Source organism: Chamaea fasciata, unplaced genomic scaffold (assembly GCF_029207755.1).
Source record: "Chamaea fasciata isolate MVZ Bird 193981 ecotype frontalis unplaced genomic scaffold, bChaFas1.0.hap1 SCAF_11, whole genome shotgun sequence".
Lineage (NCBI taxonomy): Eukaryota > Metazoa > Chordata > Aves > Passeriformes > Sylviidae > Chamaea > Chamaea fasciata.
In genome coordinates, this window is record NW_027094096.1 from 20857132 (window position 1) to 20885068 (window position 27937).

Below are 27937 nucleotides of genomic sequence, written 5' to 3' on the forward strand. Positions count from 1 at the left end.
CATTTATAGCACAGTTACTGGATTTTGAGATCACATTAGGCAGTTTTCCTTCACTGGATGACTGAAGCTGAGAACCTTTCAGCTATAAACTTCCAGTGAAAGGGGGTGGAGGGAGTGCCGGGGCATCAGTGAGCAGTGCAGGCTGTGGGAGCCCTAGGGGTGGAGCTGGAACAACAACATGGTGTGGGGCTGCTTCTTGTCATCTCTGCTTTGGGAAAGAAAAATTGCTGCTGTGGAAGCAATAAGCTCGTGTGACTTCCTCAGAATCCTTTGTTTGCCCATCACAAAATGTGGGGCACAACACACTGCAGGGCACCAGGACTGAGTCTGCTGGCAGCGAACTCTTAATTACATTTTGCAGCTCTTTCAGAAATACTGTGTGAACCTGAGGGGCTTGACTTAGGAGACCTTGGTGTAAACAGAAAATCTTTCTGTGTAATTCTAGTATTTTTTCTAGCAAATATGTGTTATTCCCCTATGAGTAGCTGTGTCTGGGGACCTGCTGAAATCAGCAGAGCTGGCTGCATGGTACTTCAGTAAAGAACAAGAGACTGCTGAATTGGTCCAGTGAATAGAAACGGTTTTATTTTTCACCAACACACTGTGGCAGGAAGAGTGCTGGTGACACCCAAAGCAGTAAGTGTTAGGGAGATAGTGGTTGTTACTGACACATTAGCAGAGAAATTTTCTTGCACAGTGCTCACACAGGTGTTGCTGAAGGCACAAGTCTCGTGTGTTGGTCTTTTTAGCTGGTGTGGTTTAAGGAGGGGAACAGTGGCTTCTTGGCATATTCGTGTGAGTCTGGGTGATTGCCCTTCTGGGCCTGGGTTGTCTTTGCACAGTGAAGGTGCCATACCAGCTTTAGGTGGGTCTGCCTAAAGCACAGACATTATTGGCAAATTTGAATTTAAAGTAGTAGGATTTATGTTTCCACTGAATTTATGTGTGAAGCATTAAACCTTCACAATATACATGAGCTCATGAAATGTGTGTGGGAACTCCTGAGGTGGTGAATTCAGTGCCTCAGGTTATCACACGTTCTCAAATGGCTTTGACATAGAAAAATAATGGAAGTCTGCAATTACTCACACAGGTCCTCTTTCCAGGCTGGATAGGTGATTGGATTGTATTGGGATGCTATCATCATAAAATCTCTTCATGATGGAGGCTAATTAAATAGGCCTTAATTCTTCCAAGAATAGAAAAGATTTCTCTGGATAGACTGAATAGCTCAACCAGTGGGAAGACAGTAGCTCATAAATGAGTAACAGGGAGGGGAAAGAATAAATGACCACAAGGCTTTAGCTCACTCGTAAGCAAAGCAAGTGGGAACACTCCAGGATACTGTACTGGTGTTTACAGAAAGGTTGGTTGATAATTTGATTCAAAGAAATAACAGCAAAAGGGAGAGAAGAGCTGGGGGTGGTCACTTTACTTGGGCGTGTCTGTCAGACAGTTGGTAACACCTTTCCCACCTAAAGTGAAACACGTGTGGTGCTTTCCAGGATTTATCTTGCACAGGCTGTTGGACAGAGCTTTGGTGTCCCATGTCCTCTGCCCTGTAGGATCAGCTGTGGGATGTGATACATTTTATGTATCTAAAAAGCAAGAAAACTCCTGCATTATGGCAGTCTTTTGGGGGATAACTTGGTGTCAAGAAATTCCTTAGAATAGTAGTATACAGATAGTCATTAATACAGCTGAACACAGAATGTTCTGTGTTACTGACTGAAAAGCTTCAGAATTAGCTAACATCATCCAGTCAGTAGGATTTCAGTCTCATTTAGGTATGAAACACTATGACCTACCCTAGTGCTTGACTGTGCCAAAGTAGGCTCTGTATAACTCACTCCTTATGTATCCAGCACTGCCATAAAATAGAGATATTCCTGAGGTCTGTGAAATACCTAAAAATGAACCACTGTGCTTTTTCTAAGCATACAGAATGAATTAAGCTGCAAATACCTTTGAAGTTTGATTCTTAGTGTTTTTTTACCTGGATTTTGAGGTGAATTTCGAAGTTCAGAGCATGTGTCTTGGAAGGATGATAGTTGTATCTAATGACATTGATGGTGGAAATATCACACTGAGTGCAGTAGCTCTTGTTGGATTAATAATTGAAATGGATCATGGTGCCAATGAATATGAGGTGATGTTGAAGGTTAAATTTTCCTGTGGCCATTAGCAAGTTAACATTGAGACATAACCCTTTTCTGTATGAGAAGCAGGAAAGGCCTTGGTGTTGTGCAAGCAAGTGCGTCTCAGCAATAACAAACACCATTTTCTGTGCAAATCCAAAGCACAGCCCATACTGCCTGCAATGGAGAAAATTAACCTTACCCCAGCCCAATTACATGTGTTTATTCCATACAGCACATCATATGCCCTTTATTCCATACTGTTTGCCTCATGCTCAGGTCACACACCGTCCAATACAGCCTCCTTAACCACCACTCCCCCTTCCATCCTTTGCTCTGTACATGGATGTCATTCCTGCAGTCTGTGCACCTGGCCTGCAGATTGTCCCCAGCTGTCCACGGAGATGGTTTAGTCTGTGGTTTGGGCTCCATCTCTTGTGGTGGTCACTCAGGACAGGAGAGGGGTGTGGTGTGTGGAACTATTGGAGACCAAAGCTGAGTCAGGTTGGGTCCTGCAGCCTTCCTCGCTGTGCTCTTCACCACACACTGCAGGGCAGTCCCACACTGTCCCCTGCTCTAGCACAGCACCCAAAGAGACAGTTCTCCTTGCCCTTCTCCACTCGGGGTCCTTCCCACAGGGTCAATCTTTCAGGAGCAGGCTGCCTCAGATCCTTCCAGCATGTGTGCTCCAGTGTGCACTTCCCTTTCCCCTGGGCCCCAGGTTCTGCCAGGAGCCTGTTCCAGTGCAGATGTCCCAGGACAGCCTGGCCCCCTTGGGGCACCACCTGCCCTGGTGCTGGGGTTCTCCAGGGCTGCAGCTCGGTCTCTGCAGCCCCTTGACTCATCCACGGTCACAATCCTGGCTGGAGCTGCAGCCTGCCCTTCATGGCAGCTGCCCTGGGCACCTGCCAGCCCAGGCACATGGTGGTGGCCGTTATCAAGTGTTCCAGGCACGGCAGTGAGGTGATAAGAGCAATGGGGCAGCAGTGAGAGCGAAATGTGGCCACTTAGAGGCAATGGGCTCTGACAGAGTCAGGCATGCCTATGGCAAGCACAGGAGTGTCCAGGCAATAGCTGCACGTCAGGAGCAGCTCTCCATCCAGTACTGAACATCCCAGTCAAATCTGTCCTTATCTCAAACTCTTCCAGCCCCATGCTGGGTGTCAAGAAGGGCTGTCTTGGTTTCATCCTGCCGGCTCTAAGCCCCATGCAGCCGCTTGCTCAGCTCCTCTCCCCCCAGAAGAGGAAAGGTGAGAGAACTTGTCAGCTGAGGTAAAGACAATTGAATAGGTAAAGCAAAAGCTACTGAGGTTTTTTTTTAACCACTGAAATGAGGATTTATCTGACAAAATGAGTTTTTGTCTACCTGTAGTTTAAGGTAGGAAAACACTGAGTTTACCGTCCATCTCTGGAAATGACAAACTGTGCTGGGGGGGGGGGGGGGGTCTTTGACGTTTTTGCTGACAGTAAATCTTGCCATGTACCTTGTGAGCTTCAGTGTGAACTGTACCAGTATAACATCTTTTGGGTAGAGCCTTCATTGACAGGACTTTAACTGGGATGTCCAAGTCAAAGTGAAGTGTGCCCTGTTCAGTGTGTCGCTTTGACACTTGGTGGGCTGCAGAAGCTCAGTGTGGGCTGGGGATTTTACTATTAAAAACAAATATTACATGCCTAATGCACCCCTTCATCTGCCCTGTGGTACTTGATGTGGATTTTTTTGCAGTTTTGACAATAATTCTCAGACTTCTGTAGCTCTTGGAGCAATCTGTAATTGATCTTTTTATACAAGAGCTAAATGGAGTCTGTCCTCTTCTAATTCCAGGATTTGCAATTTGGGGCATTGGCTTTACAGTGGATGGTGCACTCACAGGATGTGTCAGACTCTTTCTCCATTCAGTCATCCAAAAAGGCTTATTTGAGAGATTTTTTTGGGGGCTTCTTCCTGGCCTTTTCATAAGGACTGGATTGTATTTATAAGTGTCATTCTGCAGCCATGGGATAAAATATTTCTATGCAAACTGGAATTTGATGTCAAGAGGTTAGGATTTGAGAAAAGTAAAAAAAATCTTAAGATTTGGCAGCACATTCAGCGTTTCCCATAAGAGTAGCTGTCACTGGAGGGCTCTGCTCATGCATGTCCCACGGGAGCTCACTGGTGTTGGGATCACTGTCAGATGAATGAAAACAAAATCATATGGGAATTGTGCTACCATAGCAGCTAATTCTCACCTGCTTTTAGAAAGTGACATGGAGTGTAGTCAGCTTTTAGGTTTTATCCTGGTGGCAAACTGAGGCACCCTCTGTCAGTGTGGAGCTTCTCCTGGGTGGGTGAGTGGGGGTCTGTGTGGTCCCAGCCTCTGCCTGCTGGAGTTGGGGGGGAGCAGGGCTGGAATCCAGACTCAGCTGCTCTGGGGATGAGGGCAGCAGGAACATTACAAAACAGTGTATAAGAGCTTAGAGCTCCCAGCACTGTTGGTGGTGTGTCACATGTGGGGTGTGTGTGGTGAGGCACTGGTTTCCCTGGCGCATTCCAGTCCCTACAGCAACCAGCAGGCAGAGGGGAGCTCAGAGCACCAGGTACATGGGGAGAGGTGCCTCTGCAGTCCCCCACGCAGGTACAGCTCTTTGGGGGGCTGAGGGAAGGCTGCCTGTCTTTCTCATGGAACTGCTTCAATGCCTTTACTTGGAGTGATGTACTGGGGTTTATTTTTTAAAATAATCACACTACAAAATAGCTGGAACAGGGGTAGAAGAACAAAGTTCCAATCTCGAGTTTGACTAGATGGGTATTGACAAAAGTTGTGTGAGTGTGCTGCAAAGATGGGGAAGTAGATCCCGCTGCCAAGTGTGGTGTTGGCTTTAATTGTCCTCTTGTTACCTCTTAGAGCTGCCTCACCTGACCTGTAGAGTGGTGTCCATGGAGGACTGTGAGAGGACATGGAGTCTTGGGGTTTTGTGGTTCATGAACACAGATACTTCTGACTGTGCCACATGAGTCTGATGTAGGTTAATTCAAAATGGAAAGGAATTCTTCCCTTGGCATGAGTTACAAATAGCTTTTATTCTGAGGAGGTTTAGGGTTTGAAAGAGGCTTAGAAGACACTAAGAAGCTGGAACAATTTTCTTCTGAAATGGGTGTTCAGCGCTTTTGGTTTGAGTTTCAAGATTGACTCTGTAGAAGCAGAGGCTGTTACTCCCTCAGTCTACAAACTCGATGCCCTCTGCTTGTAAAAGCCCCATGCTGGTACTGACAGTTCTGTGGGAGCCTTAAAATTAACTTCTCTGACCTGTATCACTCTTCAGGAGCTGAGCTGTGTTTCACACCTGTGACTAGTACTGCTGAGCACATTGACATGCTCTTTGTAAAAAGCTTTGAGTGGTTTTTTTCCTTAACACTTGATTTTGGTGAGTTGCACAATTCCAGTGAGGCGAGTTTTCCGGCATGACTGCAACCCTTGCATTTTCCCCAAGTTAACTTTCCTAAACGTGGCTGCACACTGCTGATAGCCATGTCCATGGCAGGGAGTGTTATCAACAGCTCTCACTGGTGGGGCTGTCACAGCCCAGGAACTGCTGCCTGTGTCAGACCAGAGCTGGGTGGGAAATGGGACCCTGAGAGCCGGGCTGGGAAGGGAGATGGCTGCTGTGGGCTGCAGCCCTGCGTGCCCTGGGGAGAGCTGCAGCTCCTCCCTGGACAGAGAGACCTGAGTCTGGGAGAACAGGGACTGGGGAGAGCTGCAGCTCCTCCCTGGCCAGAGAGACCTGAGTCTGGGAGAACAGGGACTGGGGAGAGCTGCAGCTCCTCCCTGGCCAGAGAGACCTGAGTCTGGGAGAACAGGGACTGGGGAGAGCTGCAGCTCCTCCCTGGACAGACACCAGGGTCTGTGGGAGAACAGGGACACCCCAGCCTGCTGAAATCTCTGCTCCAGAGCTGTGAGTGAGGGGCTGGCTTGTGTGCTTGTGGCATGACATGGAAACAGACCCGAGCTATTGAGGGCTGGATTTCTGTCCTGCAGGATTCAGAAGTGCAGTTTGGGATCTTGTTGGCACAGTAAATACACACCTAACAGTATACTGGGGTGTGCTGGTGGATGTTCTGCACCAGTGTGGAACAAGCCTGGCCCTAGCTGTGACCCACGGCCGTGTGTTTGTCAGCTGTCAGGATCCAGGGACAATTCTGTGGGAGCCAGGAAGTGGCCACAGGGCTCTGGTCGCTGCTGGTTGCTGCCACAGGCTGCAGGGGCAGTGCTGAGCCAGGAGGGGCACCTTACCTGGAAGGTGGACTAAAGTGAATCCAGAGAAAAAATATTACAACAGGATTTTTTTCTTCATTGCTTTACAAAAACAGTTTGGAAGAAATAGTGCTGGTGGTAAGAATCCCATTAATATCCCATGAATTCTTGTTTTCCTCAGTGGAGAAAGCTGGAAAATGAGGCCAGGAATCAAAGCAGTTGATTTAGGGTTTATTTTAATGCATTTTTATGGTTCTGAGTGCCATAAGCCCAGTATGAGAAGGTATAAACTGCAGGAGCAGTGTTTCTTGTGAGTCACAGCTGTACTGGGCAGCTGGGTGGGGTGAGGGGTGGGAGGAACACAGGACACCCCCCTATGAATGTATTCTGAATTCTTGACTCCAAGCTTCAACCTTCCAGGGACAGCATGATCCAGGAGTCCTGCAGGTGCACAGTTTTACCTGAGTGATAAAATAACACTCACAGAGTTTTCTCATTGTATTTACAGTGCGTCTGGTGCAAGTGTTGTTGCCATTGACAACAAAATAGAACAGGCAATGGTAAGTAAAATAAAAGTTGTTTTTTCTAATAGGATTAATGTGGTTCATCACTGAGCATTTTCTGCTGAATTGTGTTTCTGTGAGGCTGTGATATCCCTCCAGGTGGGTCAGACTGAGAACATCAATTGAAAAAAGGATTTTCTGTATGAACTATGAACGACCACAAACCATTATTGCTTTTACTGTTGGCCCAGAAATGTTTTTCAGTTAATTTCCTTACAAATTGCTGTGAACCAGGTGATTGAACTTGAAGGAGTACTGAAAATATAGTGCATATCTCAGTCTGTTACTCTAGCCAAGTTCATTTCTAGTTTTCCTGAAGGGTCAGGTATGCCATCCTTAACACGCTGCTCAGCTTCAGTGAGAGCTGTTGGATTTTGGTTCTGATTATGTAAAGGCTTTCTTGTTGATTTGGTTCTCATACACCTCAGTGAGTGGGCCTGTGTACCGCAGACTCACACCCCAGGTCACAGCATCAGAGCTGGTGCGTTCCTTCTGAGGAGCTGGGCTGCCATTCTCCTCCTCGGCTTCCACATAACTGGAGCGACCTGAAGTGCTGGAGACAAAGCTTTTGATACCAGGCCCACCTCACAAAACGGCAGGGTTGTTTGTGCTCAAAGGCTGATTTATTCATGAATTTTTTTCCGGGCTTACTGCAGTGAAAGCAGTGACAGTAAGTCCTGGGACTGGGGTGAAGGAAACTGTTCTTTTCCGTGATGTAACTGTCCGCTTGTTCTTGGCAGGATCTAGTGAAAAGCCATTTGATGTATGCAGTGAGAGAAGAAGTGGAAGTCCTGAAGGAACAAATAAAAGAATTAGTTGAAAGAAACTCTTTACTTGAACGAGAAAATGCACTGTTGAAATCCCTGTCCAACAACGATCAGTTATCGCAGCTGTCCAGCCAGCAGGCCGCCCCCAGCAGCACGTCACAGCCCGCGCAGCCCAACGTCTCCTCGGCGTGAGCCCGGCCCTGCTCCCCGTGCCAGCAGCCTGCTTCTCCGTGTGTTTGGCCTTCTCAGTATTAGACAATCACCCTCCAGAGCTGCCCCCGCTGTGGCTGCAGGCTGGGGCGTGTCCCCACACCGCCCTGGGGCCTGGCACCCTCGCCGGCCCTCAGGAGGGAGGGCTGCTGGAGCTCGGCTGGCTCCGTGAGGTTCCCATTGCTCCTCCTGGTTGCTTTGAGCCTTGCTGTCTGGTAAGGAGCAACAATTCCTCTTCAGAGCCACTGTTCTTTTCATATAAGTAACATTTGCCTATGTTAGTTTCATTTATTTGTTTTATTTATTACAGGGCTGCTATTTTCATAATGTACATGAACAATGTCACAGAACTTTTGAATTTTTTTTTTTTAAATAAATGTCTGTATGGGTAAAATGATAGATGGGATTGCGTTAATAGATACAATGTCTAGGCAATAATTGAACAAAGAATCCTGGCATATTTCTAACACTAATGGCAATTGGCCTTTGGTATTTATTTACGGTAGTAAAGATCCAGCTTGAATGTAAATTTTGTATAGAGTGTAAGTAAGACCATAGTGCATCTGTACAGGTAGTCACCAGTCATTGTGATATAATAAATAAGTGATGGGCTATTTTGATGAAGAAAACTTTGCTCATTTCTGTTTCTACTTTCTAATAGAGAGAAAGGGGCCATGATTCCTCTGCTTTTTGACATTTCGTTTTTTGGTTTGGTTTTTTGGGTGGGAATAAAAAGCTGTGAAATTGTTCAACCTACTTTGTAACCAAAGAAGCAAAGCTGTGTAATTGAGTTGGTTGTTGGTTTTTTGTTTTGGTTTGGTTTTTCTTTTTTTTTTTTCTTTTTTTTTATTTTATAATGCACATTCTTTATGTATTTTTTATTTAGTGTTTTCTCATTCACGACTTTCTTTGCTGTCTCGCATGATCTGCATGACCTGTAATCTTTGAACCACTTCCGTACCTCATGTTTTTATCCAGCACTCTTAGTGTAATATGTACTAGTCTGTGAACAATGTCAATAAAGAGAAAGAACAGCTGGTGTTGGTGGAGCTAAGCTAGTGTGCTAGGCACTAGTTGTTAAAACAAATAAATGAAGTGAGCCATCTTTTGTTCATTTAAAATGGTGTTTTGAATTTCGTATGCAGAAAACGTTTTGTTACATTGCAGATTTAATGTATTTAATAAATGCAACATGCAGATTAAATGCAGTGTATACTGAGTATTTAAATTAAAAATGTACATTTCATAAATACAGTTTCAAGAAAGACCATCATTTGTGTAAACTAATACGGTGTGTCAAATTGATGTACAAATATATATATATATATTTTAACACATTTTCTGAAATTAAACCAGTTTTGTTGACTTTTTTGGCTGTAGATGTTGTTGCAGTATAATTAAATTCAGTAGCTCTTTTCTGAACAAAATGGAGAAATGCAGTGTCAGTGAGGCAGTAACAGACCAGTGCCAGGGTTTCCACTTCTCATGCAACAGACTGGTTTCTTCTCTTCTAGGAGAAGCATCTTCTGATGCTGTCAGTGGCTGCTTTAGGGGTTTGGGTTTGCACTGATGGCTCTAAATAAACATCTGGGCCTGCTGAGTCACTAACTGTGAATGTCTGCTTCAGCACCTTAGCACATCTGACTTGAGCCCTTAGCAGGTCTAACTCTGCTCAGGTTTATGTCCGAGTTAAAACAGAAGAAACATTTGGAACTGCAAGTTCTGGTGTGTTCAGATCTCAAAGAAGTGTCAGTGGCCCGGGAAACTGAGAAGCACCTCCTCCTTCCTGGTAAGCATCAGTTCAGCACAGTTCAAACAAACCATGTGTTGTGCTTATTAATAAGTTCTTGCTGAAATAACACCAAAATAATCTTTCCATTTGGTGTGGATTGGCGTTTTCTGCTCGCTGCCCTCCTGTGCTGTGAGCACGGCTGTGAGACCTTAGTGCACACAGATTAGAAACCAAATATTCCAGTAGCTTTGTGTGTTTCCTCTCCAGTGCCATCAGTGTTTTGCTCCAGCTGCACAGTGATGATGATGCTGGTAAAGGAAGAAAAAAGGCACAACCCGGGTTTTCTGGGAACAAGAGTCCCTCAGGTGAGTAGTTGATTAAAACTTCTGTGGAGGATACACTCTGTCAGTTCACTTTGGAGTGAAACAGAACAGACATCTGAACCTGACTCAGGTGGTCCTTATTTTTCTGCTGGGAGCAGAGGAGCACTGAGCCCTTGAGGAAGGACAGTCCCGGGCAGCTCTGTGCCCCGGGAGTGGCTGTTCCCTGTGTGTGAGGTGAGGCAGTGACAGGCACATCCCTCACACCGGGGAAAGTGCTGCAGAGGCGCTTTCTCCAAAAGCAAAAAGCATTTAGTAAATCTGAAAGGGGATGAAACGAAGATTGAACTGATCCTGTTAGAATGCCTTTGCTTTGCTCTGCTCCTGTCAGGTTTGCTTTTGGGGGGTTTGTGTTTCATTTTCTCCTAGAGATAAGCTGTATTCAGCTCGGGGCAGCAGCTCGGCTTTTGAGAGCACTGTGGACTGGTAGAAAGGGTCTGGGAATGCTGCGGGCTCTTCCCGAGAGGCGGCCTGAAGAAAAGGAGCAGCAGTTTTCACAGTGATACCGTCGTGGTGTCAGTGGCAGAGAGCCTGGGTGCCCCAGGGCTGGTGCTGCCCTGAGCCCTGCCTGCCCCGCTGCTCCCCGCTCCGGGGCTGCCTGTGCGGGAGCCGGCTCTCCAGAGCAATGCGGGTGCTCTAACACGTGTCCTCGACGATTATTCCATAGCTTTGGTATAAAGGATTCAGCCGCTGCGTGTGCTTTAGCACGGGTTGGGAGCGGTCTGCAGTCGCGGTGTCACGGTGCAGTGAGGCTGGGCAGAGGGGGCTCTTGAGCTCGGCCCGGCGTCTCGGAGACGATGTGACTGAAGATGCGGGGAAAACCTACGGAAACAGTGGAGGAGGCGGAGGAAACGCTTACTGAGGAGAGCTTCAAGGTCGCGGCCCTGGCTCGGAGGGGAGCGTGTGCAGGAGGCTGGCACAGCAGTCAGGCGGCTCTGGGGCAGGTGCCAGGTGAGGTGAGCACAGAGCGGCCCTTCCCCGGCTGCGGCCGGCGCTGTGGGCTGTGCCTGGAGCAGAGACCCTGTCCCGGCTGGAGCAGGGACCCTTTCCCGGGCCCTTTCCCGGCCGGTGCCGGCGGGTGCGGCCGTGGCGCAGCGGGGCCTGCGGCGGCCGCGGGGCGGCGCTGTCGGGCGGGGCGGGGCTGTCCCCGCGCTGCCGCCGCCCGGTCCCGGTCTCGGTTCCGGTCTCGGTGTCGGTCCCGGTCCCAGTCCCGGGCCATCCCCGCAGCCCCGGATCCGCCGCCGCTGCCTCGGCCCGGTTCCCCGTCGCTCGGGCCCTCCGTGCCAGCGACGCTGCGGCCACCCGTCCCGGCCTCCCGCCCCGGCTCGGGGGCTGCTCACGGCGTCGTTCCCCCCGCGCCTGTTCCCGGGGGACGCGTGGCTCCTGTCGCGCCCGGTCCCCTCGTGTGCTGCGAGATGCAGCCCGTCCCGCAGACGGGCGGGACGCGGACACGGCGCCGGGAACGTGGCTACAGCCCTTTGTGCGGTTCCAGCAGTGTGAAAGGCCTGGCAGGAGAGCAGGCACCTCTCGCGTTGGAAAGCAAACCGTGTGCCTCTCCCGACGCGTTATTGAAGCGCGGCCCTGCAGCCAGCCTTGAGAATGCTTCACGGGAGAAAAGAAAAAAAAAAAAAAAGAAAAAGATACGAGTGTGTTGCAGGTGGTAAATGACGTCACCTCGGCAAGCCGAGCATCCGCAGCTGTGGCACAGCCAGCACGTCAGAACGAGTCAGCTGCCGCTGCCTGGAAACGGGAACCTGCACCTCACGAGGGGAAATAAACTCGGGGATTGCTGTGTTAGCCTTGGGTAAGAAAGAAGCGCGGTGTTTGGCAGCTTTTGTACTTGGATGTGTGGAGCCAGAGCACGGCTGGGGCCAGAAGGCCCCTCCAGAGATGCCCCCACCCAGCCCCAGCTCCGCACTGCAGCTGCCTGTGCCCGCTCACACAGCAGGGCACAGCACTGCACACACCTCTGCGGCCAGCTTGCACCAAAGAAAGAATTTAGCGAACTTTGAGGAACTAACCTGTACAAACCACCCTGCAGGTTCCCACAGCCCTCGAGCAGCTGCTGTGCTGGCACAGCCAATGACTCCTGCAGCGGCAGCAGGAGCTGCTCACACCCCCGGGGCACCTGTGGCATTTCCAGCAGGCAGAGACAAGGGGTGAGGAGAAGGCACCTGCCGAACCCCTGTGGGCGGTGGGCTGAGCCCCAGAGGGAAGGGGAGCAGTGGCTGGGTGTATCCAGAGCCTTGGCAGCCCCAGCCCGGGCCCCGTGGCCCAGCACCCAGACAGGTGAGCAAGGGGCTGCCCTATGGCACGGCAGCTCCTCTCAGGGAAAGCTAATTAATCCCTGCTTGGTGTTAATAGCCGAGTTTCAACACCCAGCAGAGCTTTGCCCACGTCAGAGTGAACACAACTTGCGTTTGAAAAGAACTTTATTTAAAGTCAGCGATTATACAGACTTCCCCCGCCACAGCACACAAGTGTCCCAGCACAAGGTCCCCGTGCCCTGGGGCGGCCCCGGCTTACACCAGTCCCGATGATTCCATATGCAAATACAATGCATACAAAAGACCTGCTCCTTCACAGCTAACAGGCATTTCATTAACCTCAACCCACTTAGTTTTCTATTATTTCTAGTGTAACCAGACTTAAAATTTGTCTTCTACTAAGAAACCTGGGAAAAAGAAATCTTCCTTTAGCAACTGCGTGCACCAGCAGAGCAATCCCCACCACCTTTGTCACCACGCAGACAGCAGAGCCAGCAGGAGTCAGGGCCATCAGCAGGGAAATATGATCAATAGCAGCATTTTCCATGTGATCTCAAGTTACAGTCGTCTACAGAAGAAGGAACTGTGATCACCAGTAGGGAAGCAGTTAAGTACTGGATCCATTGTTAAAAGAAATCGAGTTGAAGGCAGGTTTTACCTTAAATAGGATTAAATATATATTGCAAGACACACCACACTCTGCAGGGGCTGCACATACAGAAGCAGAACTGCGGGCAGGGGGGCAGCACGTCCACCCCCCCCCCCCGCACCCAGTATTCCCACACAACATCGCCAAATTTAAAACTATCACCACTTGTTGAAAGTTGTCCAAGAAGTATTTACAGCACAGGCACGGCCGGGAGAGGCTCGGGGAGCCGCGGGTGTGGCCGCGGTGCCCCCGCAGCCCACGGGCTCCTGCCGGGAGCAGCCGCCGCCGGCCGCGCCGGGTCCTCCCCACCCCACTACCCTACACAGACAAGCGTTTCGCGGGGATTAGGACAAAGCTACGGGCGGTGCCGCGGCGTGGGGAGAGCGGGCACTGCCACATGCTGCAGTGGGCCCGCCCCGCGCACACGGAGGATGCACGGCGGGGCTGCGGAGCCCGGAGGCGGCTCGGGAACATGCTGCACGTCGGGCTCCAGCCTCTACAGCGATCCTGGCTTCCAGCGTCAAACAAAACCATTCCAGCTATACAGCGAGGGTGACACCGACCTGGGAGCGGTGTTTACAACAGATGTCAGTTCCTATGGACCACGGATTACAGAGACCAGGCTGGATCTTCAGCGAATAAGTAGGTCCACGATTGTAGATCAACAATAGACTTTTATTGCTTTATACATGTGGTGCTGTTCAAGGCACTGTGGCACGGGCTAGAAAACTCGGAATGACTCGTGAAGGGACCTGGAATGCGACACGGCCGCTCCCGGGCAGCTGCGGCGGCGGCCGGGGCCGGCGGGCCATGGCCCGGGACCGGCCCCTCACATGCCCATCCGGATGCTCTGGATGATCTGGAAGATGGCTGCAAGAGAGCGGAGAGGGGAGCGCTCGCCGGGCAGCGCCACCAGCGAGCTCGGGGCCCGGAGGGGCCGGACGGGCAGTACCGGGGACAGAGGAGCAGTACCGGGCCCCGAGGGGCAGTGCCGGAGGGGCAGTACCGGGCCCCGAGGGGCAGTGCCGGAGCCGCGGGGGCAGTGCCGGGCCCCGAGGAGCAGTACCGGGCTCCGAGGGGCAGGAGCGGGCCCGAGCCGCCACCGACGCCCGCAGCCGCCGTTGGCCCGGTCCGCCCGCGCGCGGCCGCTCACCTGATCCGCAGACCACGAAGATGAACAGCGCCAACAGCCAGGGCCCGACCGACGCCTTCTCCTCCGGGGCCGTTCTCTGCGGGCACAGCACGGCTGTCAGCGCGGCCCGGCCCCGCCACCCCCGCCCGCGCCCGCCCGGCCCGGCCCGGCCCCACGCACCGAGGTCTTGGCGACGTTTCCCCGCTGGGTGATGTTCTTGCTGTGCTTCTCGTTGGCCATGCGGATGCGCTGCTTGGCCACCATGTCCGCGCTGGGCCCGGTCCGGCCCGGCCGCCGCTGCCGCGTCAGCACCGCGCGCGCCGCACGCCGGGAGCGCGCCGGGGGCGGGGCCGCGCGCGCCAACCCGCGCACGCGTCCCGGGCCCCGCCCCGCCCGGGAACGTGGCGCGAGCCGCGGCCGCTGCGCCGACCCGGAACCGGAAGCGCCGCTCCGCCCGCGCCCCAAGATGGCGCCACCCACGCCGCTGCTCGCTGGTGCGTCGGGCCCGGGCGGCGGCGAGGCCGGGGCTGGGCGCGGGAGGCGCGGGCGAGGATGCGCTGGGGTGGCCCGGTGCCCGCCGGTGTCCGCCGCGCTTCCCTTCCTCAGCGTGCGCTGCCGCGGCGTGGCCGAGTCCGGCCCCGGTCGGGGAGTTCTTGACGGTGCCGCTGCCGGCGCTGGTCGGGGCTCGCCGGGCCTTCCCCGGGGCTGCCGCTGCTCCCCCCGGCCCGTGCCCGAGCAGCCGCCCCGCCGCCGCCCTCCCCGCGGCTCCCGGGGCCCCGTGTGGGGACTCGTCCTGCAGCCGCGGGGATTCACTCCGGGGTGCCCGGGGAGCGTTCGCGGGGCCGGGCCGGGGGCAGCGCTGCAGGGTCCGCTGCGGGAGGTGGGGGCCTTCCCAAAAGTCCGTTCCTTTTCGGAGTCTCACTGTACAAACCGACCCCGACATCAGGGATGCGGGTTTCCCGTTTTTGTATCTGTAAGCTGTGAACAGCAGCCCGTTCCCCTCACGCGGCTCTCTGGGTTATGCCTTGGAATTAACTTAGAGCAAGTGTGGGAAAGAATATGCGCGTCTCGGGATTCACAAATTAGAAAAAAAAATCTTCTCTGGGCAATTTCCCGCGTTTGAAATGAGCTGTTTGTGTCCCCCTGCAGTGAGAGGCTCCGAGGGGCTGTACATGGTGAACGGGCCCCCCAGCTTCACCGAGAGCACGGCGTTCCAAAGGTACTGCTGCCACTGCACAGAGGGGATTCCTTTCTGGAAAGTAAAGGTAGACTCTGGAACTGAAAAATGTGGGAATATTAGTGATTTCAGAAAACTGGTGGTTTGGAAGGCTTTGCACTGGCCTGAGCCCTCCCTGCCCGGTGACAGTCCCTGGCACAGGGCTCCTCAGGAGCACAGCAGGAGTGTTGCTGTGTTGGTTTTTGTTAAGGAAACCTTAGCTGTGGCACTGTTGGATACTCACGTGCATTTCTTATTTCTTCAGGGTTTCTGGAAAAAACTGCAAAGCTGTTGCTTTTAGCAAGGATGGCTCCCTCTTTGCCTGGTGCAATGGAGAAAAGTGGGTGCATTTTATTATCTTCATTTTTTAGCTCATATGAAATAAATAGAATCAGTCTGTGTAAAGGTGGTTGCTGTTAATGCTGGTGTTTGCATGTACACTTTAAATGGAGTTTATTGTTTCATTAGTGGCTTTGTTTGTTGACTGTCAGATGGAATATTTACTGTTCTTCTGTTTATGATGCACCCATTCCCGTGCAGTCTGGATGTGCTTGCTTTGTTGGGGTGTTATTTTATTCAGTACCTGGTCTGTGGGATTAATCTGTTAGCAGAGTCCACAGAAAATAACGAGTCTGTACACCTTGTGAATGTTACAAGGTGCCTGTTTTACAGGTCAGGTGCATTGTAGAGTTCACTCTGCTGTTTACAGCTTATGTGTTGCAGACAAAAATGTGTGTTGTGTTTTGACAAGTGGTTACTTTTCCTGGTTTCTGTCATGCTTGGGTTTCCGGTTTTAAAATGTGCTCTTGGAAAAATTTAGTCAAAAGAAGAGACCAGATTTGGGGCATATCTAGAAGAGACAAATGCTTGAACAATTCTCTCAGCTATTAATTAGCTATTGTATTCATGTTTTATTGAAATGCCATCTTTGGTTCCAGAGTCAATGTTGTTAATATCACCAGAGCTGAGTTACTGCATTCCTTTGATCTCCCAAAGACAGTTTGCCTTGAGTTCTCGCCAAAGAACAATGTCCTGGCCACGTGGCAGGCCTATGCAAGTGAGTATTGCGCCTGCTGGGGCAGCACAGGCTTTGTGCATGCTGGGTTGGTGCCTGCTGGCCTCTGCAGTGCATTTACTGGCCAAATGAGCAGTGCAGGAGGGGTGCAGAGAGCTCTGTGGGCAGCCAGCAGCCCAGGAGAGGAGGGGATGCCTCTGTCTGAGAGCCGCTGGCGTTGGCCCTGCTCACCCACGCTCCGTCAGAGTGCACGGGCCCATCATGGTTACTCTGGCAGTTGGTGATGTGTTTTCTGGACTTTGGGAACTGCTCTGGGGCACTGTGCTGTGCAGGCAGCACGGGGGTGGTGCTCTGTCCCGGAGGAGTTGTGTCCTGGGGCCCGTGGCTGGAGTGTTCTCTGTGCCCTCAGCTTTATTCCTGATTCTGGGAGCTGCAGTCCTGTGTGAGCCACAGGCAGTGTAAATGTGCTCTGGGAGGGAAGGGCTGGGCTCTGGGGGGACTGGGGACCAGGACAGGCTGTTGGGTAAGAGAAGGCAGCACAAGCTGTGGCTGTCAGTAAGCTGTTCTGGGCCTGCTGTAAATCACTGACAGCAGCAGGCAGGCTGGGGTAAGGAGGAGGGTACAGACAGTTTGAAAGCAGCAGAACCATTTTGCATGGCTTGCAGAGAGAGCTGTGACTGTGGTGGAATGGACAAAACCACCTCATACCTGTGAGAGCAAAACACTGGAGTGAGAACATGCCTCCACGGTTTGCCCTGAGGATGGGTTTTGGTCTGGATTAAAAAGCTGTGCAGGTGTTAGTGGTTGCAGCTGTGCAGTGGGGTGTAGAAACCCTTCACCTCCAGGTGTGAGTTTTCTGCAGACAGACTGAGGGTGACAGGTACAGCAGTCAGCATTCGTGGGTTTGGTCCCTCAGGGGCAGAAGTTGCATGCTTGCAGGAAGTCGCTGTGTGTTTGGGTGTTAGCAGGGAGGTGGGATGTGGGGCTGAAGCTGATTTAACCCTCAAAGCCTCACTCTGTTTTTTTGCAGCTGCTAAGGATGGCACAGCAGGGGTGCCCAACCTGCAGCTCCATGACCTGAGAACTGGAAAATGCTTGAAGTCTTTTATACAGAAAAAGATGCAGAACTGGTAAATAAGCCTTCCAGATGCTAATTGTTTACAAAGAAATGTGGTTTTCACAATCTGATCCGGGTGAATGGAGCTGTTAGTGTGATGTTGGCTTTTCGAGCAGTGCCTGCTGCTAACTGAGAGCCAGAATCTGTGCTTGTGAGTGTCTGTGTGAATTTCACTGTAAATTCACTCTCGCCTTGCACCACAGAGGAAAGCTGGGCAGACAATAACCAAATCCTTGTATATTTCTTGCTATGCAGATGTTATTTATCCACATTAAATGTGTCATGTTTGAACCTAATGGGTTCACAACAGAGGGGAAAAACAATCCTGGATTGCTAATGATGAGCATAATTTCGTGTTCCTGACTTTTCCCTTGATGTGCAGGTGCCCTTGCTGGGCAGATGATGAAAGCATTTGTGCCAGGAATGTGAACAATGAAGTGCACTTCTTTGAAAACAACAACTTCAGTACGCGAGTATTTCTCTACATTTCATTCCTTTTGTAAATGCTGCTTCTTTTGAGGGGTGGTTTTTCTTCGTTTATCCTTTGCTTGCCCTTTATTCTAAATGCTGCCTACATTATATTTCAGTGTGGAATTCAGAATCATTGTGCTTTAATGACGTGTGTTTTCATGTTCTTATTTATCTTTTAACTGACTGACATGATAGGAAATGCATCTGATTCTCAATTAAAGAGGACTGATTCCATGTTGTTTCTCATTTAATGAGATCCAGGAAGTTGCTGTTAGAAAATGTGAGCTGTGATTACTTCCTTGGGTTGTGCATATTCTGTCAATAGACTCTTAAAAATGGTTCATTAAAAAATTGATGGCAAAAATGAAATAGTGAAGCCTGGAGATTTTTGCCAAGGAGATTTACTCTTAGTGGTAAAATATCTGGAGTAAATAGATATTGAAAAGGGAAAGGGGAAGAAAAAAGCGGAAAGATAAAAATTCAGAACAAAAATGTGAAGGAATTAAAGAAAACTGAGGGGAGAACAGCAGCATGTGGTTTTAGTTTTGCATTTTTTGTTTTGTTTTAAATATGAGGTTGATACAAGAATTAGGGCTATGAGAGAATCAGTGTCCTGAGAATTAGCTGTGCTGATGTTAACCAGGCTGTGGGAAGCATGGAATGTCAGCCTCAGCAGGATGTCTGCTGGCAGTGCACATTCCTGGCTGCAGTGGAGCTGTGGGGGGATGCTGTTGCCATCAGTTGTTTGTGGGAAGAGGCAGAGCAGCCTGTTGTGGAGAGTTATCCCATGGAGGAGTGAGGGGAGAGCCCCTGCTCTGTGTGACGGCACCTGAATGTGACTGAGTCCTGCACAGATAAGCTGAAGAATATCTGCTTCAGACACAAGCTGTGTTCACCTCGGGTTCAGAGGCTTCCTTGGCTTCTTGGACTTCCAAATACTAAGTGCTGGGTTTCAGACATAGGCTTGATTCAAGTCGGTTTTGTAGGTAAAATGATGTGGTGAAATGGGAAAATAATGATTATTTGCCTAGAAAAAGAGATCCTTTGTGATTGTCTTTACTGGTCTGTGTTATCCAGGAGACAGCCCCATGAAAGGGTGTGGTTAGGGCGTCCAGGGAACGTGGTTTGTCATTAACATCACACATCTGTGGCCTTTTTCTTGGCAGATACCATTGCAAATAAGCTGCATTTGCAGAAGGTCAGCGATTTCGTGTTGTCCCCAGGAACACAGCCAACCAAGGTACTTCTGACCCACCTTCCAATCTTTTTCTTGGTTTTCTTAAAGAGAAGACCCCACTGTGATTTTAGTACTGGTAGTAAATGTGCTGTGTGCTGCCAAGGCTTTAACCTGCAGTGAAATCTCGTGGCTGTTTCAGGTTGCTGTTTATGTGCCAGGCAGAAAAGGTGCTCCATCCTTTGTCAGGCTCTACCAATACCCCAAATTGGGAGGCCCACAGTCAGCACTGGCCAACAAAAGCTTCTTCAAAGCTGACAAGGTGACCATGCTATGGAACAAAAAAGGTATAGCAGCTGTGTACTGACGCTTCTGTATTGTGCTCATTTTGGATTGACTGACTTTGGTTGCTGTGTGGGGTTTGTGTTTAATTTGCACGTGCTGATAAATCCTGAGGGCAGCCGATAACACCTTGCTGAGGTGCATTTCTGCACACCCTGCAGTGCTCAGCACTTCTCTGTGCCTTTCATCATTTTATATGTTGTAGTTCAAAATATTCTATACATACTGGTAAATTTTGCAGTTGAATTACAAATTCCTGTATGTATTTTTATTGTGTTGATAATTTAATTGTAAACATAACAGTTCATGCGATGGTAAAATCTTAATTTGTAGAATTATCTGTATGCATACATATCATAACTGGGGTGAGCTGACAGGCCTCTGTGCTTTGCTGTTTGTTAGCAGTGAGCTGTATCAGAATGATTTTGTACAAATCATTTTACTTCAGCCCACGTAGTTTGGAATACAAGGAAGGTTTTAGACACATGTAGAAACCATGTGTGGGGACTGTGAGAGACAGGAAAGATTGATGTCTCCAGACATTTTGGGGGGCATGTGTCTGGGGGAAGGGGCAACTTCGCCCTTGCCCTGGTGGGTCAGGGTTAGGGTTCCCTGCTCTGCCCCCCCACAGGGACACAGCTTTGGATTGCAGATGTGCATACGGAAGATGTTGAGGATTGATCAGGATGTTTGGTTTCTGCTGTAATTTAATTAATTTTTTATGGCTGCAAAGGATGCTCACTTGCTTGTGATCTAGCACTGAATGGATAAGCTGGGCTGACATTTTCCATCTGAGAAAGGAAGGTATTCAGTCCTTTTGTGTTGGCGTTTAGGAAAAACTCAGTTCAAAAGGGAATGACACCAGCATTATCAGACCAGCAAGCAGCAGATGCTCCTGGCAGAGCTGGTTTCAGCCTGTGGGGCTCTGTGCAGTGGCTGCTGTGGCCTCAGCAGCTGTGTGCTCTGTCTGTTCACAGCCACGGCCGTGCTGGTGGTGGCCAGCACCGAGGTGGACAAGAGCGGGGCCTCGTACTACGGTGAGCAGACGCTGCACTACGTGGACGCCAGCGGGGAGAGTGCCGTGGTGCAGCTGCGTGAGTACCCTCGGCTCCTCCTGCAGCTCCTCCTGCAGCTCCTCCTGCAGCTCCTCCTGCAGCTCCTCCTGCAGCGTCCTACCGGGCTGCTTCTCTCATCAACTCATCTCTGAAACAATATCCTGTTAACAAAAAATCCTTCACTTTTTTTCCTCTTTTTTTTTTTCCCCTCTTTTTTTTTCTCTTTTTTTTTTTCTCTTTTTTTTTCTCTTTTTTTTTCTCTTTTTTTTTCTCTTTTTTTTTCTCTTTTTTTTTCTCTTTTTTTTTCTCTTTTTTTTCTCTTTTTTTTCTCTTTTTTTTCTCTTTTTTTTCTCTTTTTTTTTCTCTTTTTTTTCTCTTTTTTCTCTTTTTTTCCTCTTTTTTTCCTCTTTTTTTCCTCTTTTTTTCCTCTTTTTTTCCTCTTTTTTTCCTCTTTTTTTCCTCTTTTTTTCCTCTTTTTTTCCTCTTTTTTTCCTCTTTTTTTCCTCTTTTTTTCCTCTTTTTTTCCTCTTTTTTTCCTCTTTTTTTCCTCTTTTTTCCTCTTTTTTCCTCTTTTTTCCTCTTTTTTCCTCTTTTTTCCTCTTTTTTCCTCTTTTTTTCCTCTTTTTTTCCTCTTTTTTTCCTCTTTTTTTCCTCTTTTTTTCCTCTTTTTTTCCTCTTTTTTCCTCTTTTTTTCCTCTTTTTTTTCCTCTTTTTTTTCCTCTTTTTTTCTCTTTTTTCCCTCTTTTTTTCCCTCTTTTTTTTTCCTTTTTCCTCTCTCTTTTCCTCTCTCTTTTCCTCTCTCTTTTCCTCTCTCTTTTCCTCTCTCTTTTCCTCTCTCTTTTCCTCTCTCTTTTCCTCTCTCTTTTCCTCTCTCTTTTCCTCTCTCTTTTCCTCTCTCTTTTCCTCTCTCTTTTCCTCTCTCTTTTCCTCTCTCTTTTCCTCTCTCTTTTCCTCTCTCTTTTCCTCTCTCTTTTCCTCTCTCTTTTCCTCGCCTTTCCTCTTCTTTTTTTCCTCTTCTTTTTTTCCTCTTCTTTTTTTCCTCTTCTTTTTTTCCTCTTCTTTTTTACCTCTTCTTTTTTACCTCTTCTTTTTTCCTCTGCAGGAAGATGTTGCTTTTTTCTAGGTTGGTTTGGGTTTATTTTCAGTGGCTGAATTTTCTTACCTTTAATAGACTTGCCATCTTAATATCAATGGCAGAGAGCAAACGCCTGCAGTGAATACATACTGGTAGTTTGCTTGGGAAGGTGTTCAAATGCACAGTGAGGGAACTATGCTCGTTTGCTAAGGAATGAGCCAGGTTGATGTCTCAGAATCCATAACAGGCAGGAATGTGAGCCACCAAACAGAATAATCCTATCTGCACTTTTACACATGCAAGGTACTGTGGCTCAGTGAGCCTGGGCAGAGTGAGAGCAATTTTTTGATGTCTGTTGGAAAACAGAAGTCCTTTATTTTGTATTGTAAAATTGAAAGTGTTTAAAGACATAGAAGTGACATTGGGGAGCAGCAGATGAATGTGCTTAATTCCAGTGTCTAGTTTAACTGGAAGTCCATGTCTTAACTTCCCCTGTGGGGGTCTTTTTTCCTTCTCTCAAGCTTTTGCTGTTGTGTGCCAACATCTGGCCTGTTTGGGATTGTGGAGGCCAGTTTGTTGGGAATGCTTGGGAGCACTGGGGATTTCCATGCTGCCTGGGAACATTTCCAGTTCTCCTTCTGCTGAAAAATGCGGAAGCGTCCTGTGCCCCATTTCCCCTTGATGGTAACTCCACTGGGGAAGGAGAATTGGGGTTATGACTCAGTATATAGAATCTCTTTGGGAGCAGTTTCCCAGTTTGAGAACACTACTTAGTTAACTACATACTTACCAGAACGTTCTTTATTTCTACTGCATCTGTGTTTAATGGGAAGTTTACCATTACTTTTCATTTAATTTAGTTATTCCTTTTCAAGGAAAAGCCCAAATGGATCAAAGCAAGTGGTGGGCACTTGGAGTTTGAGTGCCTCATTCCCTGTGGAGTTGGATCTCTTTTGAAGTGCAGTTTTGCAGCTTTTTTGCACACTGGCATTTGCAGAGGGCTTTTCATTTTCAGCTAAGATGAGGTGCTGCTGCAGGCTCTGGCAGAGCACTGAAGCCTGCATGGAGCTGCCCTCATCTCTCCAGCTGCTGCTGTCACTAAATGTCATTTTCTGTCATCTCTGTGTCTGAGTTGCATTGGGTTAATGGCACTGAAAAGGTTTCAGAGGGGAACACACAGTGTGATTATACATCCTCGTTTCTAAAGATAATGAGACTTCAGAGTGACAAGAGGCATGAACCATTTAACTCAGTTTGAACATTTTGGGTCAACTCTGGATTTGAGGATTCAGAAATGCACTTAGCATTTATCTGAACTATGGGTAAATATACCCAGATAATGAAAAGCTACAATGGCCTGTGGTTTGCATTTGCCTCTGGATATTTTACCTGAGTTTTCATCACTAATTCATCATTCCTTGGTATCTCCTAATGTTTCAACCCCCAGAAAAGCTTCTAACAGTACTAAGTTTTGATCGTTATGTGTAAAGCCATTTTTGTGTGCTCACTCAGATTAAAATCCGACTTACAAAATATTGTGCATGAGCGTGGTCCAAACATAACTCAGATCACTATTGTTTGCCTCTATGAAGCTGAACTACACAATATTTCTTAGGTTGAAAGAAGAGAAACTATTATCCAGCTGGTATAAAACTCCTGTTTTCGCAGGTTTCCAGTGAGACAATTTGAGAAGGTCCTGAGGTCATACTTGAGGAAAAAAAACCAGATTTTTTTTACATGTCAAGCTATGCTTACTGTTAAAGTGTTGGTGCTGACCCTACAGAGGTAATTTGGAATGACTGCAGTTATTGTTGCAAACTGTAACTGAAGTTATCAGAAGATACAAGGTTGTTTTTCCCTCTGTTGTTAGTACAATCAATTTTCACTGTCAGTAATTAGAATACAGCATTTTAGCAAAGCATGAAGAATCGCTATGGATTTTATTTTGGCTTGTTCTGAAAAAAACGCAGTCTCCCAACAGCTGCATGTTTTTCCTTTTCCTTCAGCAAAGAACGGCCCCATTTACGATGTTGCCTGGAGCCCCAATTCTGTGGAGTTCTGTGCTGTGTATGGTTTCATGCCCGCCAAAGCCACGGTTTTTAACCTGAAATGTGACCCCGTGTTTGATTTCGGCACTGGGCCTCGCAACGCTGTCTACTACAGCCCCCACGGACACATCCTGGTGCTGGCAGGGTTTGGGAACCTGCGGGGACAGATGGAGGTGTGGGACGTTAAGAACTACAAGCTCATTTCCAAGCCGGTGGCCTCGGACTCCACGTCCTTTGCCTGGTGTCCCGACGGGGAGCACATCGTCACGGCCACGTGCGCGCCGCGCCTGCGCGTGGGCAACGGCTTCAAGGTCTGGCACTACACGGGCTCGGTGCTGCACGCCCACGAGGTGCCCTCTGACGAGGAGATGTGGCAGGTGCTGTGGCAGCCCTTCCTGGACGGGGTGTTCCCCGAGAGGGCCGTGCGGTACCAGGCGCTGCCCGGGGAGCAGCCCGGCACCGAGCCGCGGCCGGCACAGGCGTACAGACCGCCCGCCCTGAGGAACAAACCCGGGGCTAGCTCCAAGCTGGTGAGTAGCAGCCTGCTCTGGGAGCTCCTGTCTCCTGTCTGTCTGCAGCTTGGCCTCCTCGCAGGGGTGTGTGGATTTAGGGAGCAGCGTGAGAAGAGTGACCAGACTGACGGCGCTGTGGGGGTTTGGAGGGGTTTTGGTCACCTTCTTTGGCAGTTTGCAGGAATGTGTGCTAGAAAGCTCCCATCTCCTTGGCCCAAATACTGTCTTTTCACCAAGCACTTGTAATACTCTTTGCAACGCGCACTGAAACGCTAAACTCCAAGTGTGGTCTGTGCTGAAATTGAGTGCTCTGGTTAGGACAGGAGCCTCTAATCTGGGTGACTTGACTTGCCAGTTCTGAACCCAGCCAGCCTTGGAGCTTGACTGGCCTCCCAACAGCCATTCTTTTTGTTTTGTTGTGTTTTTTTTGTTTTGTTTTTTCTAATTAGGTAAATGTACTTACTAGAATGAGATTGGATCATTAGCAAGTCAGCTGCAGCTGAAACACATTTCAGTACAGTCACCTGCTTGTACAATTAGTTTCTTTCTGCAAGTTTTCAAAGTAGGCTGAGTAGCAATTAAGTCCGTGTAACAGCTGCACCCTTAATGTTTGAGTCCTGGAGAGCTTTGATTTTGAGCCTGGTGCTTTTGCAGGAGACTCAGCCTGTGAGCAGTCTGCTAGCCATGCTGAGGCCTGCTCTCACAAACCATCTGAGAGCAGAGGGAGTGGGGCAGAGATACAGTCAGTAAAATCATTCTGCTTATTTTTGTGGGAAAAAAATCTTGTCACGTGCATTAAAACAATACAGTGCCACAGTTAAAAGTTATCTTGAAAGCACTGAGCACCCCCCTTCTCAGCACCCACTGCCCCCCCAAAGAACCCCCCATCTTCCCTCCCAGCACTCAGCTTTCCTCTCTGGCCATCAGGAGTTTGAGTTACAAAGCTGTCAACAACAGCAAAATGCCAGGCTTCAGTCATTTTGTGCTAGATTATTCCTCTTGGATTTTATTTCCTTCCTGAGATAAACAACATAATGATTTTGGTATTTTATTGGAAGTCTGTGAAGTCATTAGGGCATACCGGGTAGTCCCATGCAAACTCGAGTGGATGAGTTTGAAACCCTTTTCACTCTTCTCTGGCTGTTCCAAGGAGTGCATTCTTTCCCTCCCACTTCCTTTCTTTTTTTCTTGTTTCTTTCTGGTTCATCTTTGCATATGATGCTGTCTTAGGTAGATTTTGGGGTTTCTGTGCCAACACAGAATATGGGATTTTAACCATTTTGCATATCCTGCAGCATGAGGATGAGCCACCCCAGAACATGAAACCCCAGCTGGGAGGCAGTGATAAGCCACTGTCTAAAACAGCGCTCAAAAATCAGAGAAAACATGAAGCAAAGAAAGCTGCTAAACAGGTACTGCAAAAGTCATTCTTACAAGTATAATGATAATTAGTTAATTAGTTTCCCCAAAGAGCAGAATCAGTCTCAGAGCAGTGGCGTGTGCACTGGGAGTCCTCCACGCGTGTTGTGTGTCTGGCAGTGTGGGAAGGGCAGCAAAGTTTAACCAGAGTAAAGCAGGTACAAAAGGGTGATTAAAAAGTAACAGCTTTGCTGAGCTGCTGCAAACGTTAGCTAAAATCAGTGTGGGGACAGAGTGATTCTCGCTTTTCACCTCCTGCAGAATATGTTTTGCTTTTTGGTGGGATGTAAGGGCAGGCTGGGTGCTTTGTGTTCCCAGCAGGTCCGGGCTGGGGTGTGTTTTTAGGGTAGACCAGAGACAGCCTGTCTGTCACTTCTGGACTTACTATTCTTTGACTAGGTAGATAAAAGTCAGCTTTTGGTATTTGCCTTCCAATTCCTACAAACCTCTGAAGCAATAATTTTATATAATATTTTTAAAATTTTCTAGCACTGGTTTTGAGCCCTTTCTTTTGCTTCAGAGACAATGACCCAGTCTGCTTTGTAAAATATTTGTGTATGTGTTTGTCATATCACCCTTAATCTGATGTTTGCCTGTGCTGTGTGTGGTTGGGATCTCGAGGAAGCAGATACAAATTAAACGAACAGTGTGTGAGCTGTTCCAGATAAGTCTTTGTCCATGGAAAGCAGATCAGTAGATAATGCAGTACCTCAGAGCAAGTCATGCCCAGATTTTGGAACTCACCGGCAAACTCGGGAAAGAAGAAATATTAAATGGATCCTCTTAAAGTAATTAAGGATGTTTTTCAGTCTCTTTGTAATCCAAGGTATTTTCTAGATTGTGTTTATGTGTCTACAGGAGGCCAAAGCTGATGCACACCAAGGCCCTGCCCAGGTGAAACCCCCACAGAATGCCCCGCAGAACACTGTGCCTGCCATGACCACGGGAGATCCTGAGGTGGACAAGAAGATAAAGAATTTGAAAAAGGTGCGAAGAGATTCTTTTTCTAACAGACAGTATTTCTGCAGGGGCTGGTCTGTCAGACCTGGTGTGTGTGTAAGGTGAGCTGAGTTTAGAAGGGTGCATGTCACCTTCATGGTAATGTCCCAGATTTGTACCCACCTCCCTCTGCCCTCCCAGCCTGTGCAGCAGTGCCAGGGCTCCTGCAGGCCCCATCAGGGGTGGCAGCAGTTGGGAGGAGAGTTAAAGCTGACCCTCAGGCTCTGGCCAGTCCCCAGCTGAGGTCAGGGCTGCGCTGGCAGTGTTGGTGCTCAGACAGGGGCTCTGTGCATCCCGTGGTGTTTGAGACCCACATCTGGCCAGGGGGCAGTGCCTTGGGGTTTGCCTTGTGTGTGAGTGCAGAGTTTACTGCCAGTCTTGAGAATTCTTGCATTAAATAATTCCAGAACAGAAATTGTTAAGTTCCGGCCAGAGAATCTTTCCCATTTCTCTTGGCTGCCTCCTGCTGCTCACAGTCTCTGGATTAGCATTCCAGGCTTTCTGAGGAAAACGTGTGGTGAAGACGGATGGTGGTGGAGCCCTTCAGTGAGACAGTGCCTGGTGTTTGTTTCAGAGATGAAGAAGCACTGCTATTCTCTAGGTTCTGTTCTTGAGAGAAATGAGTCTGTAATGAGTGGGAAATTCTGGATGGAGCATGTGGAGATGCTTGAGGGGTTGTGCCTTCCATGCTGACCTGCCTCCAGATGCACCAGGCGATTGCAAGTGCAGCAACTTCTAAAACTTTTCTTCTATTCCTGTTTCACCAATATTTTTGTGTTAGAGTGACTTTTTGTATTTTTTTTGCAGAAACTAAAGGCAATTGAGCAGCTGAAAGAACAGGCAGCTGCTGGCAAACAGCTGGAGAAGAATCAGGTATGACCGAGATCTGTACAGTTTATTCCAGGTTCATTTTATAATACATCTATGACATTTTATGCTTTTCTGCTCTAGGTGGAGAAGATTCAGAAAGAAGCTGCTCTCCTTAAGGAACTGGAAAACCTAGAACTGGGTGTTTAAATCTTCCTTGAGCTCCAGTCTGGTGCTAACACAAAGTTCATGCAAAATGTAGTTTGTTAAACGTTTCAGAAAATGACCGAGGGTGCGAGAGTCCACAGGTTTGCTGCTCATTTGACTTTAAAAACAGTTTTCCTAAAGATTCGTGCTCATTAAGCTGTAAGCAAGTGATGAGTGTCCATCAGCCAGTTCTGCTGCCGTTCCAACGAGAAACGCGCTCCTTTTCTGAGAACACACTGCCTAAACCAGATTGTTTATCCCTGTTTGGGTGGGAGAAGGGAAGGCGATAAAGACATTTGATAGCTTTATTATATGTAAAAAGAGAAGCGATCTTTATGCAATACCTGGATGTAGATAAAAATAAAGAGCGTTTATTGAGGGCGAGCTGTCCGAGCGCTGTGTGTCCG

At 48.7% G+C, this 27937-nt stretch overlaps 3 protein-coding genes and 1 long non-coding RNA gene across 8 annotated transcripts in view; 3 read left to right on the plus strand and 1 right to left on the minus strand.

The window, feature by feature from the left end:
* The window catches only part of TSC22D2 (TSC22 domain family member 2), a 28064-nt gene extending 17546 nt beyond the window's left edge, over positions 1–10518 (plus strand). For 2 of the 4 annotated variants that reach the window (XM_066193602.1, XM_066193603.1), the window contains 2 exons: positions 6882–6933; positions 7677–8950. In XM_066193602.1, the coding sequence (XP_066049699.1) occupies positions 6882–6933; positions 7677–7895 (271 nt within the window). In that variant the 3' untranslated portion in view covers positions 7896–8950. Of the gene's footprint in view, positions 1–6881; positions 6934–7676; positions 8951–9427; positions 9468–9912 lie in introns of those variants that run through there. The other 2 variants (XR_010722603.1, XR_010722602.1) reach the window with 2 other exon arrangements.
* Positions 10519–11264: 746 nt separating this feature from the next.
* Positions 11265–13064, plus strand: LOC136295188 (uncharacterized). Its single transcript, XR_010722601.1, has 2 exons — positions 11265–11829; positions 12067–13064. It is a non-coding gene; the product is annotated as an uncharacterized lncRNA (long non-coding RNA).
* Positions 12440–14406, minus strand: SERP1 (stress associated endoplasmic reticulum protein 1). The gene is made up of 3 exons (XM_066193601.1): positions 14254–14406; positions 14095–14170; positions 12440–13811 (listed from the first exon to the last, which is right to left on the minus strand). The coding sequence occupies exons 1-3, from the start codon at positions 14335–14337 to the stop codon at positions 13771–13773; spliced, it is 201 nt and encodes a 66-aa protein (XP_066049698.1). The 5' UTR covers positions 14338–14406; the 3' UTR covers positions 12440–13770.
* A 120-nt stretch (positions 14407–14526) lies between these two features.
* EIF2A (eukaryotic translation initiation factor 2A) lies at positions 14527–27914 on the plus strand. Of its 2 annotated transcripts, none has more exons than XM_066193604.1 (14): positions 14527–14567; positions 15223–15292; positions 15555–15629; positions 16228–16346; positions 17335–17434; positions 17804–17886; positions 19059–19132; positions 19269–19413; positions 20386–20502; positions 23545–24116; positions 25394–25510; positions 26376–26504; positions 27324–27389; positions 27468–27914. In XM_066193604.1, exons 1-14 carry the CDS (start codon positions 14540–14542, stop codon positions 27531–27533), a joined length of 1761 nt encoding a protein of 586 aa, XP_066049701.1. In that variant the 5' UTR covers positions 14527–14539; the 3' UTR covers positions 27534–27914. The 2 variants fall into 2 exon arrangements, with proteins under 2 accessions (XP_066049701.1, XP_066049702.1); XM_066193605.1 differs by lacking the exon at positions 14527–14567 and adding an exon at positions 14892–14953.
* The last annotated feature ends 23 nt before the right edge of the window (positions 27915–27937 follow it).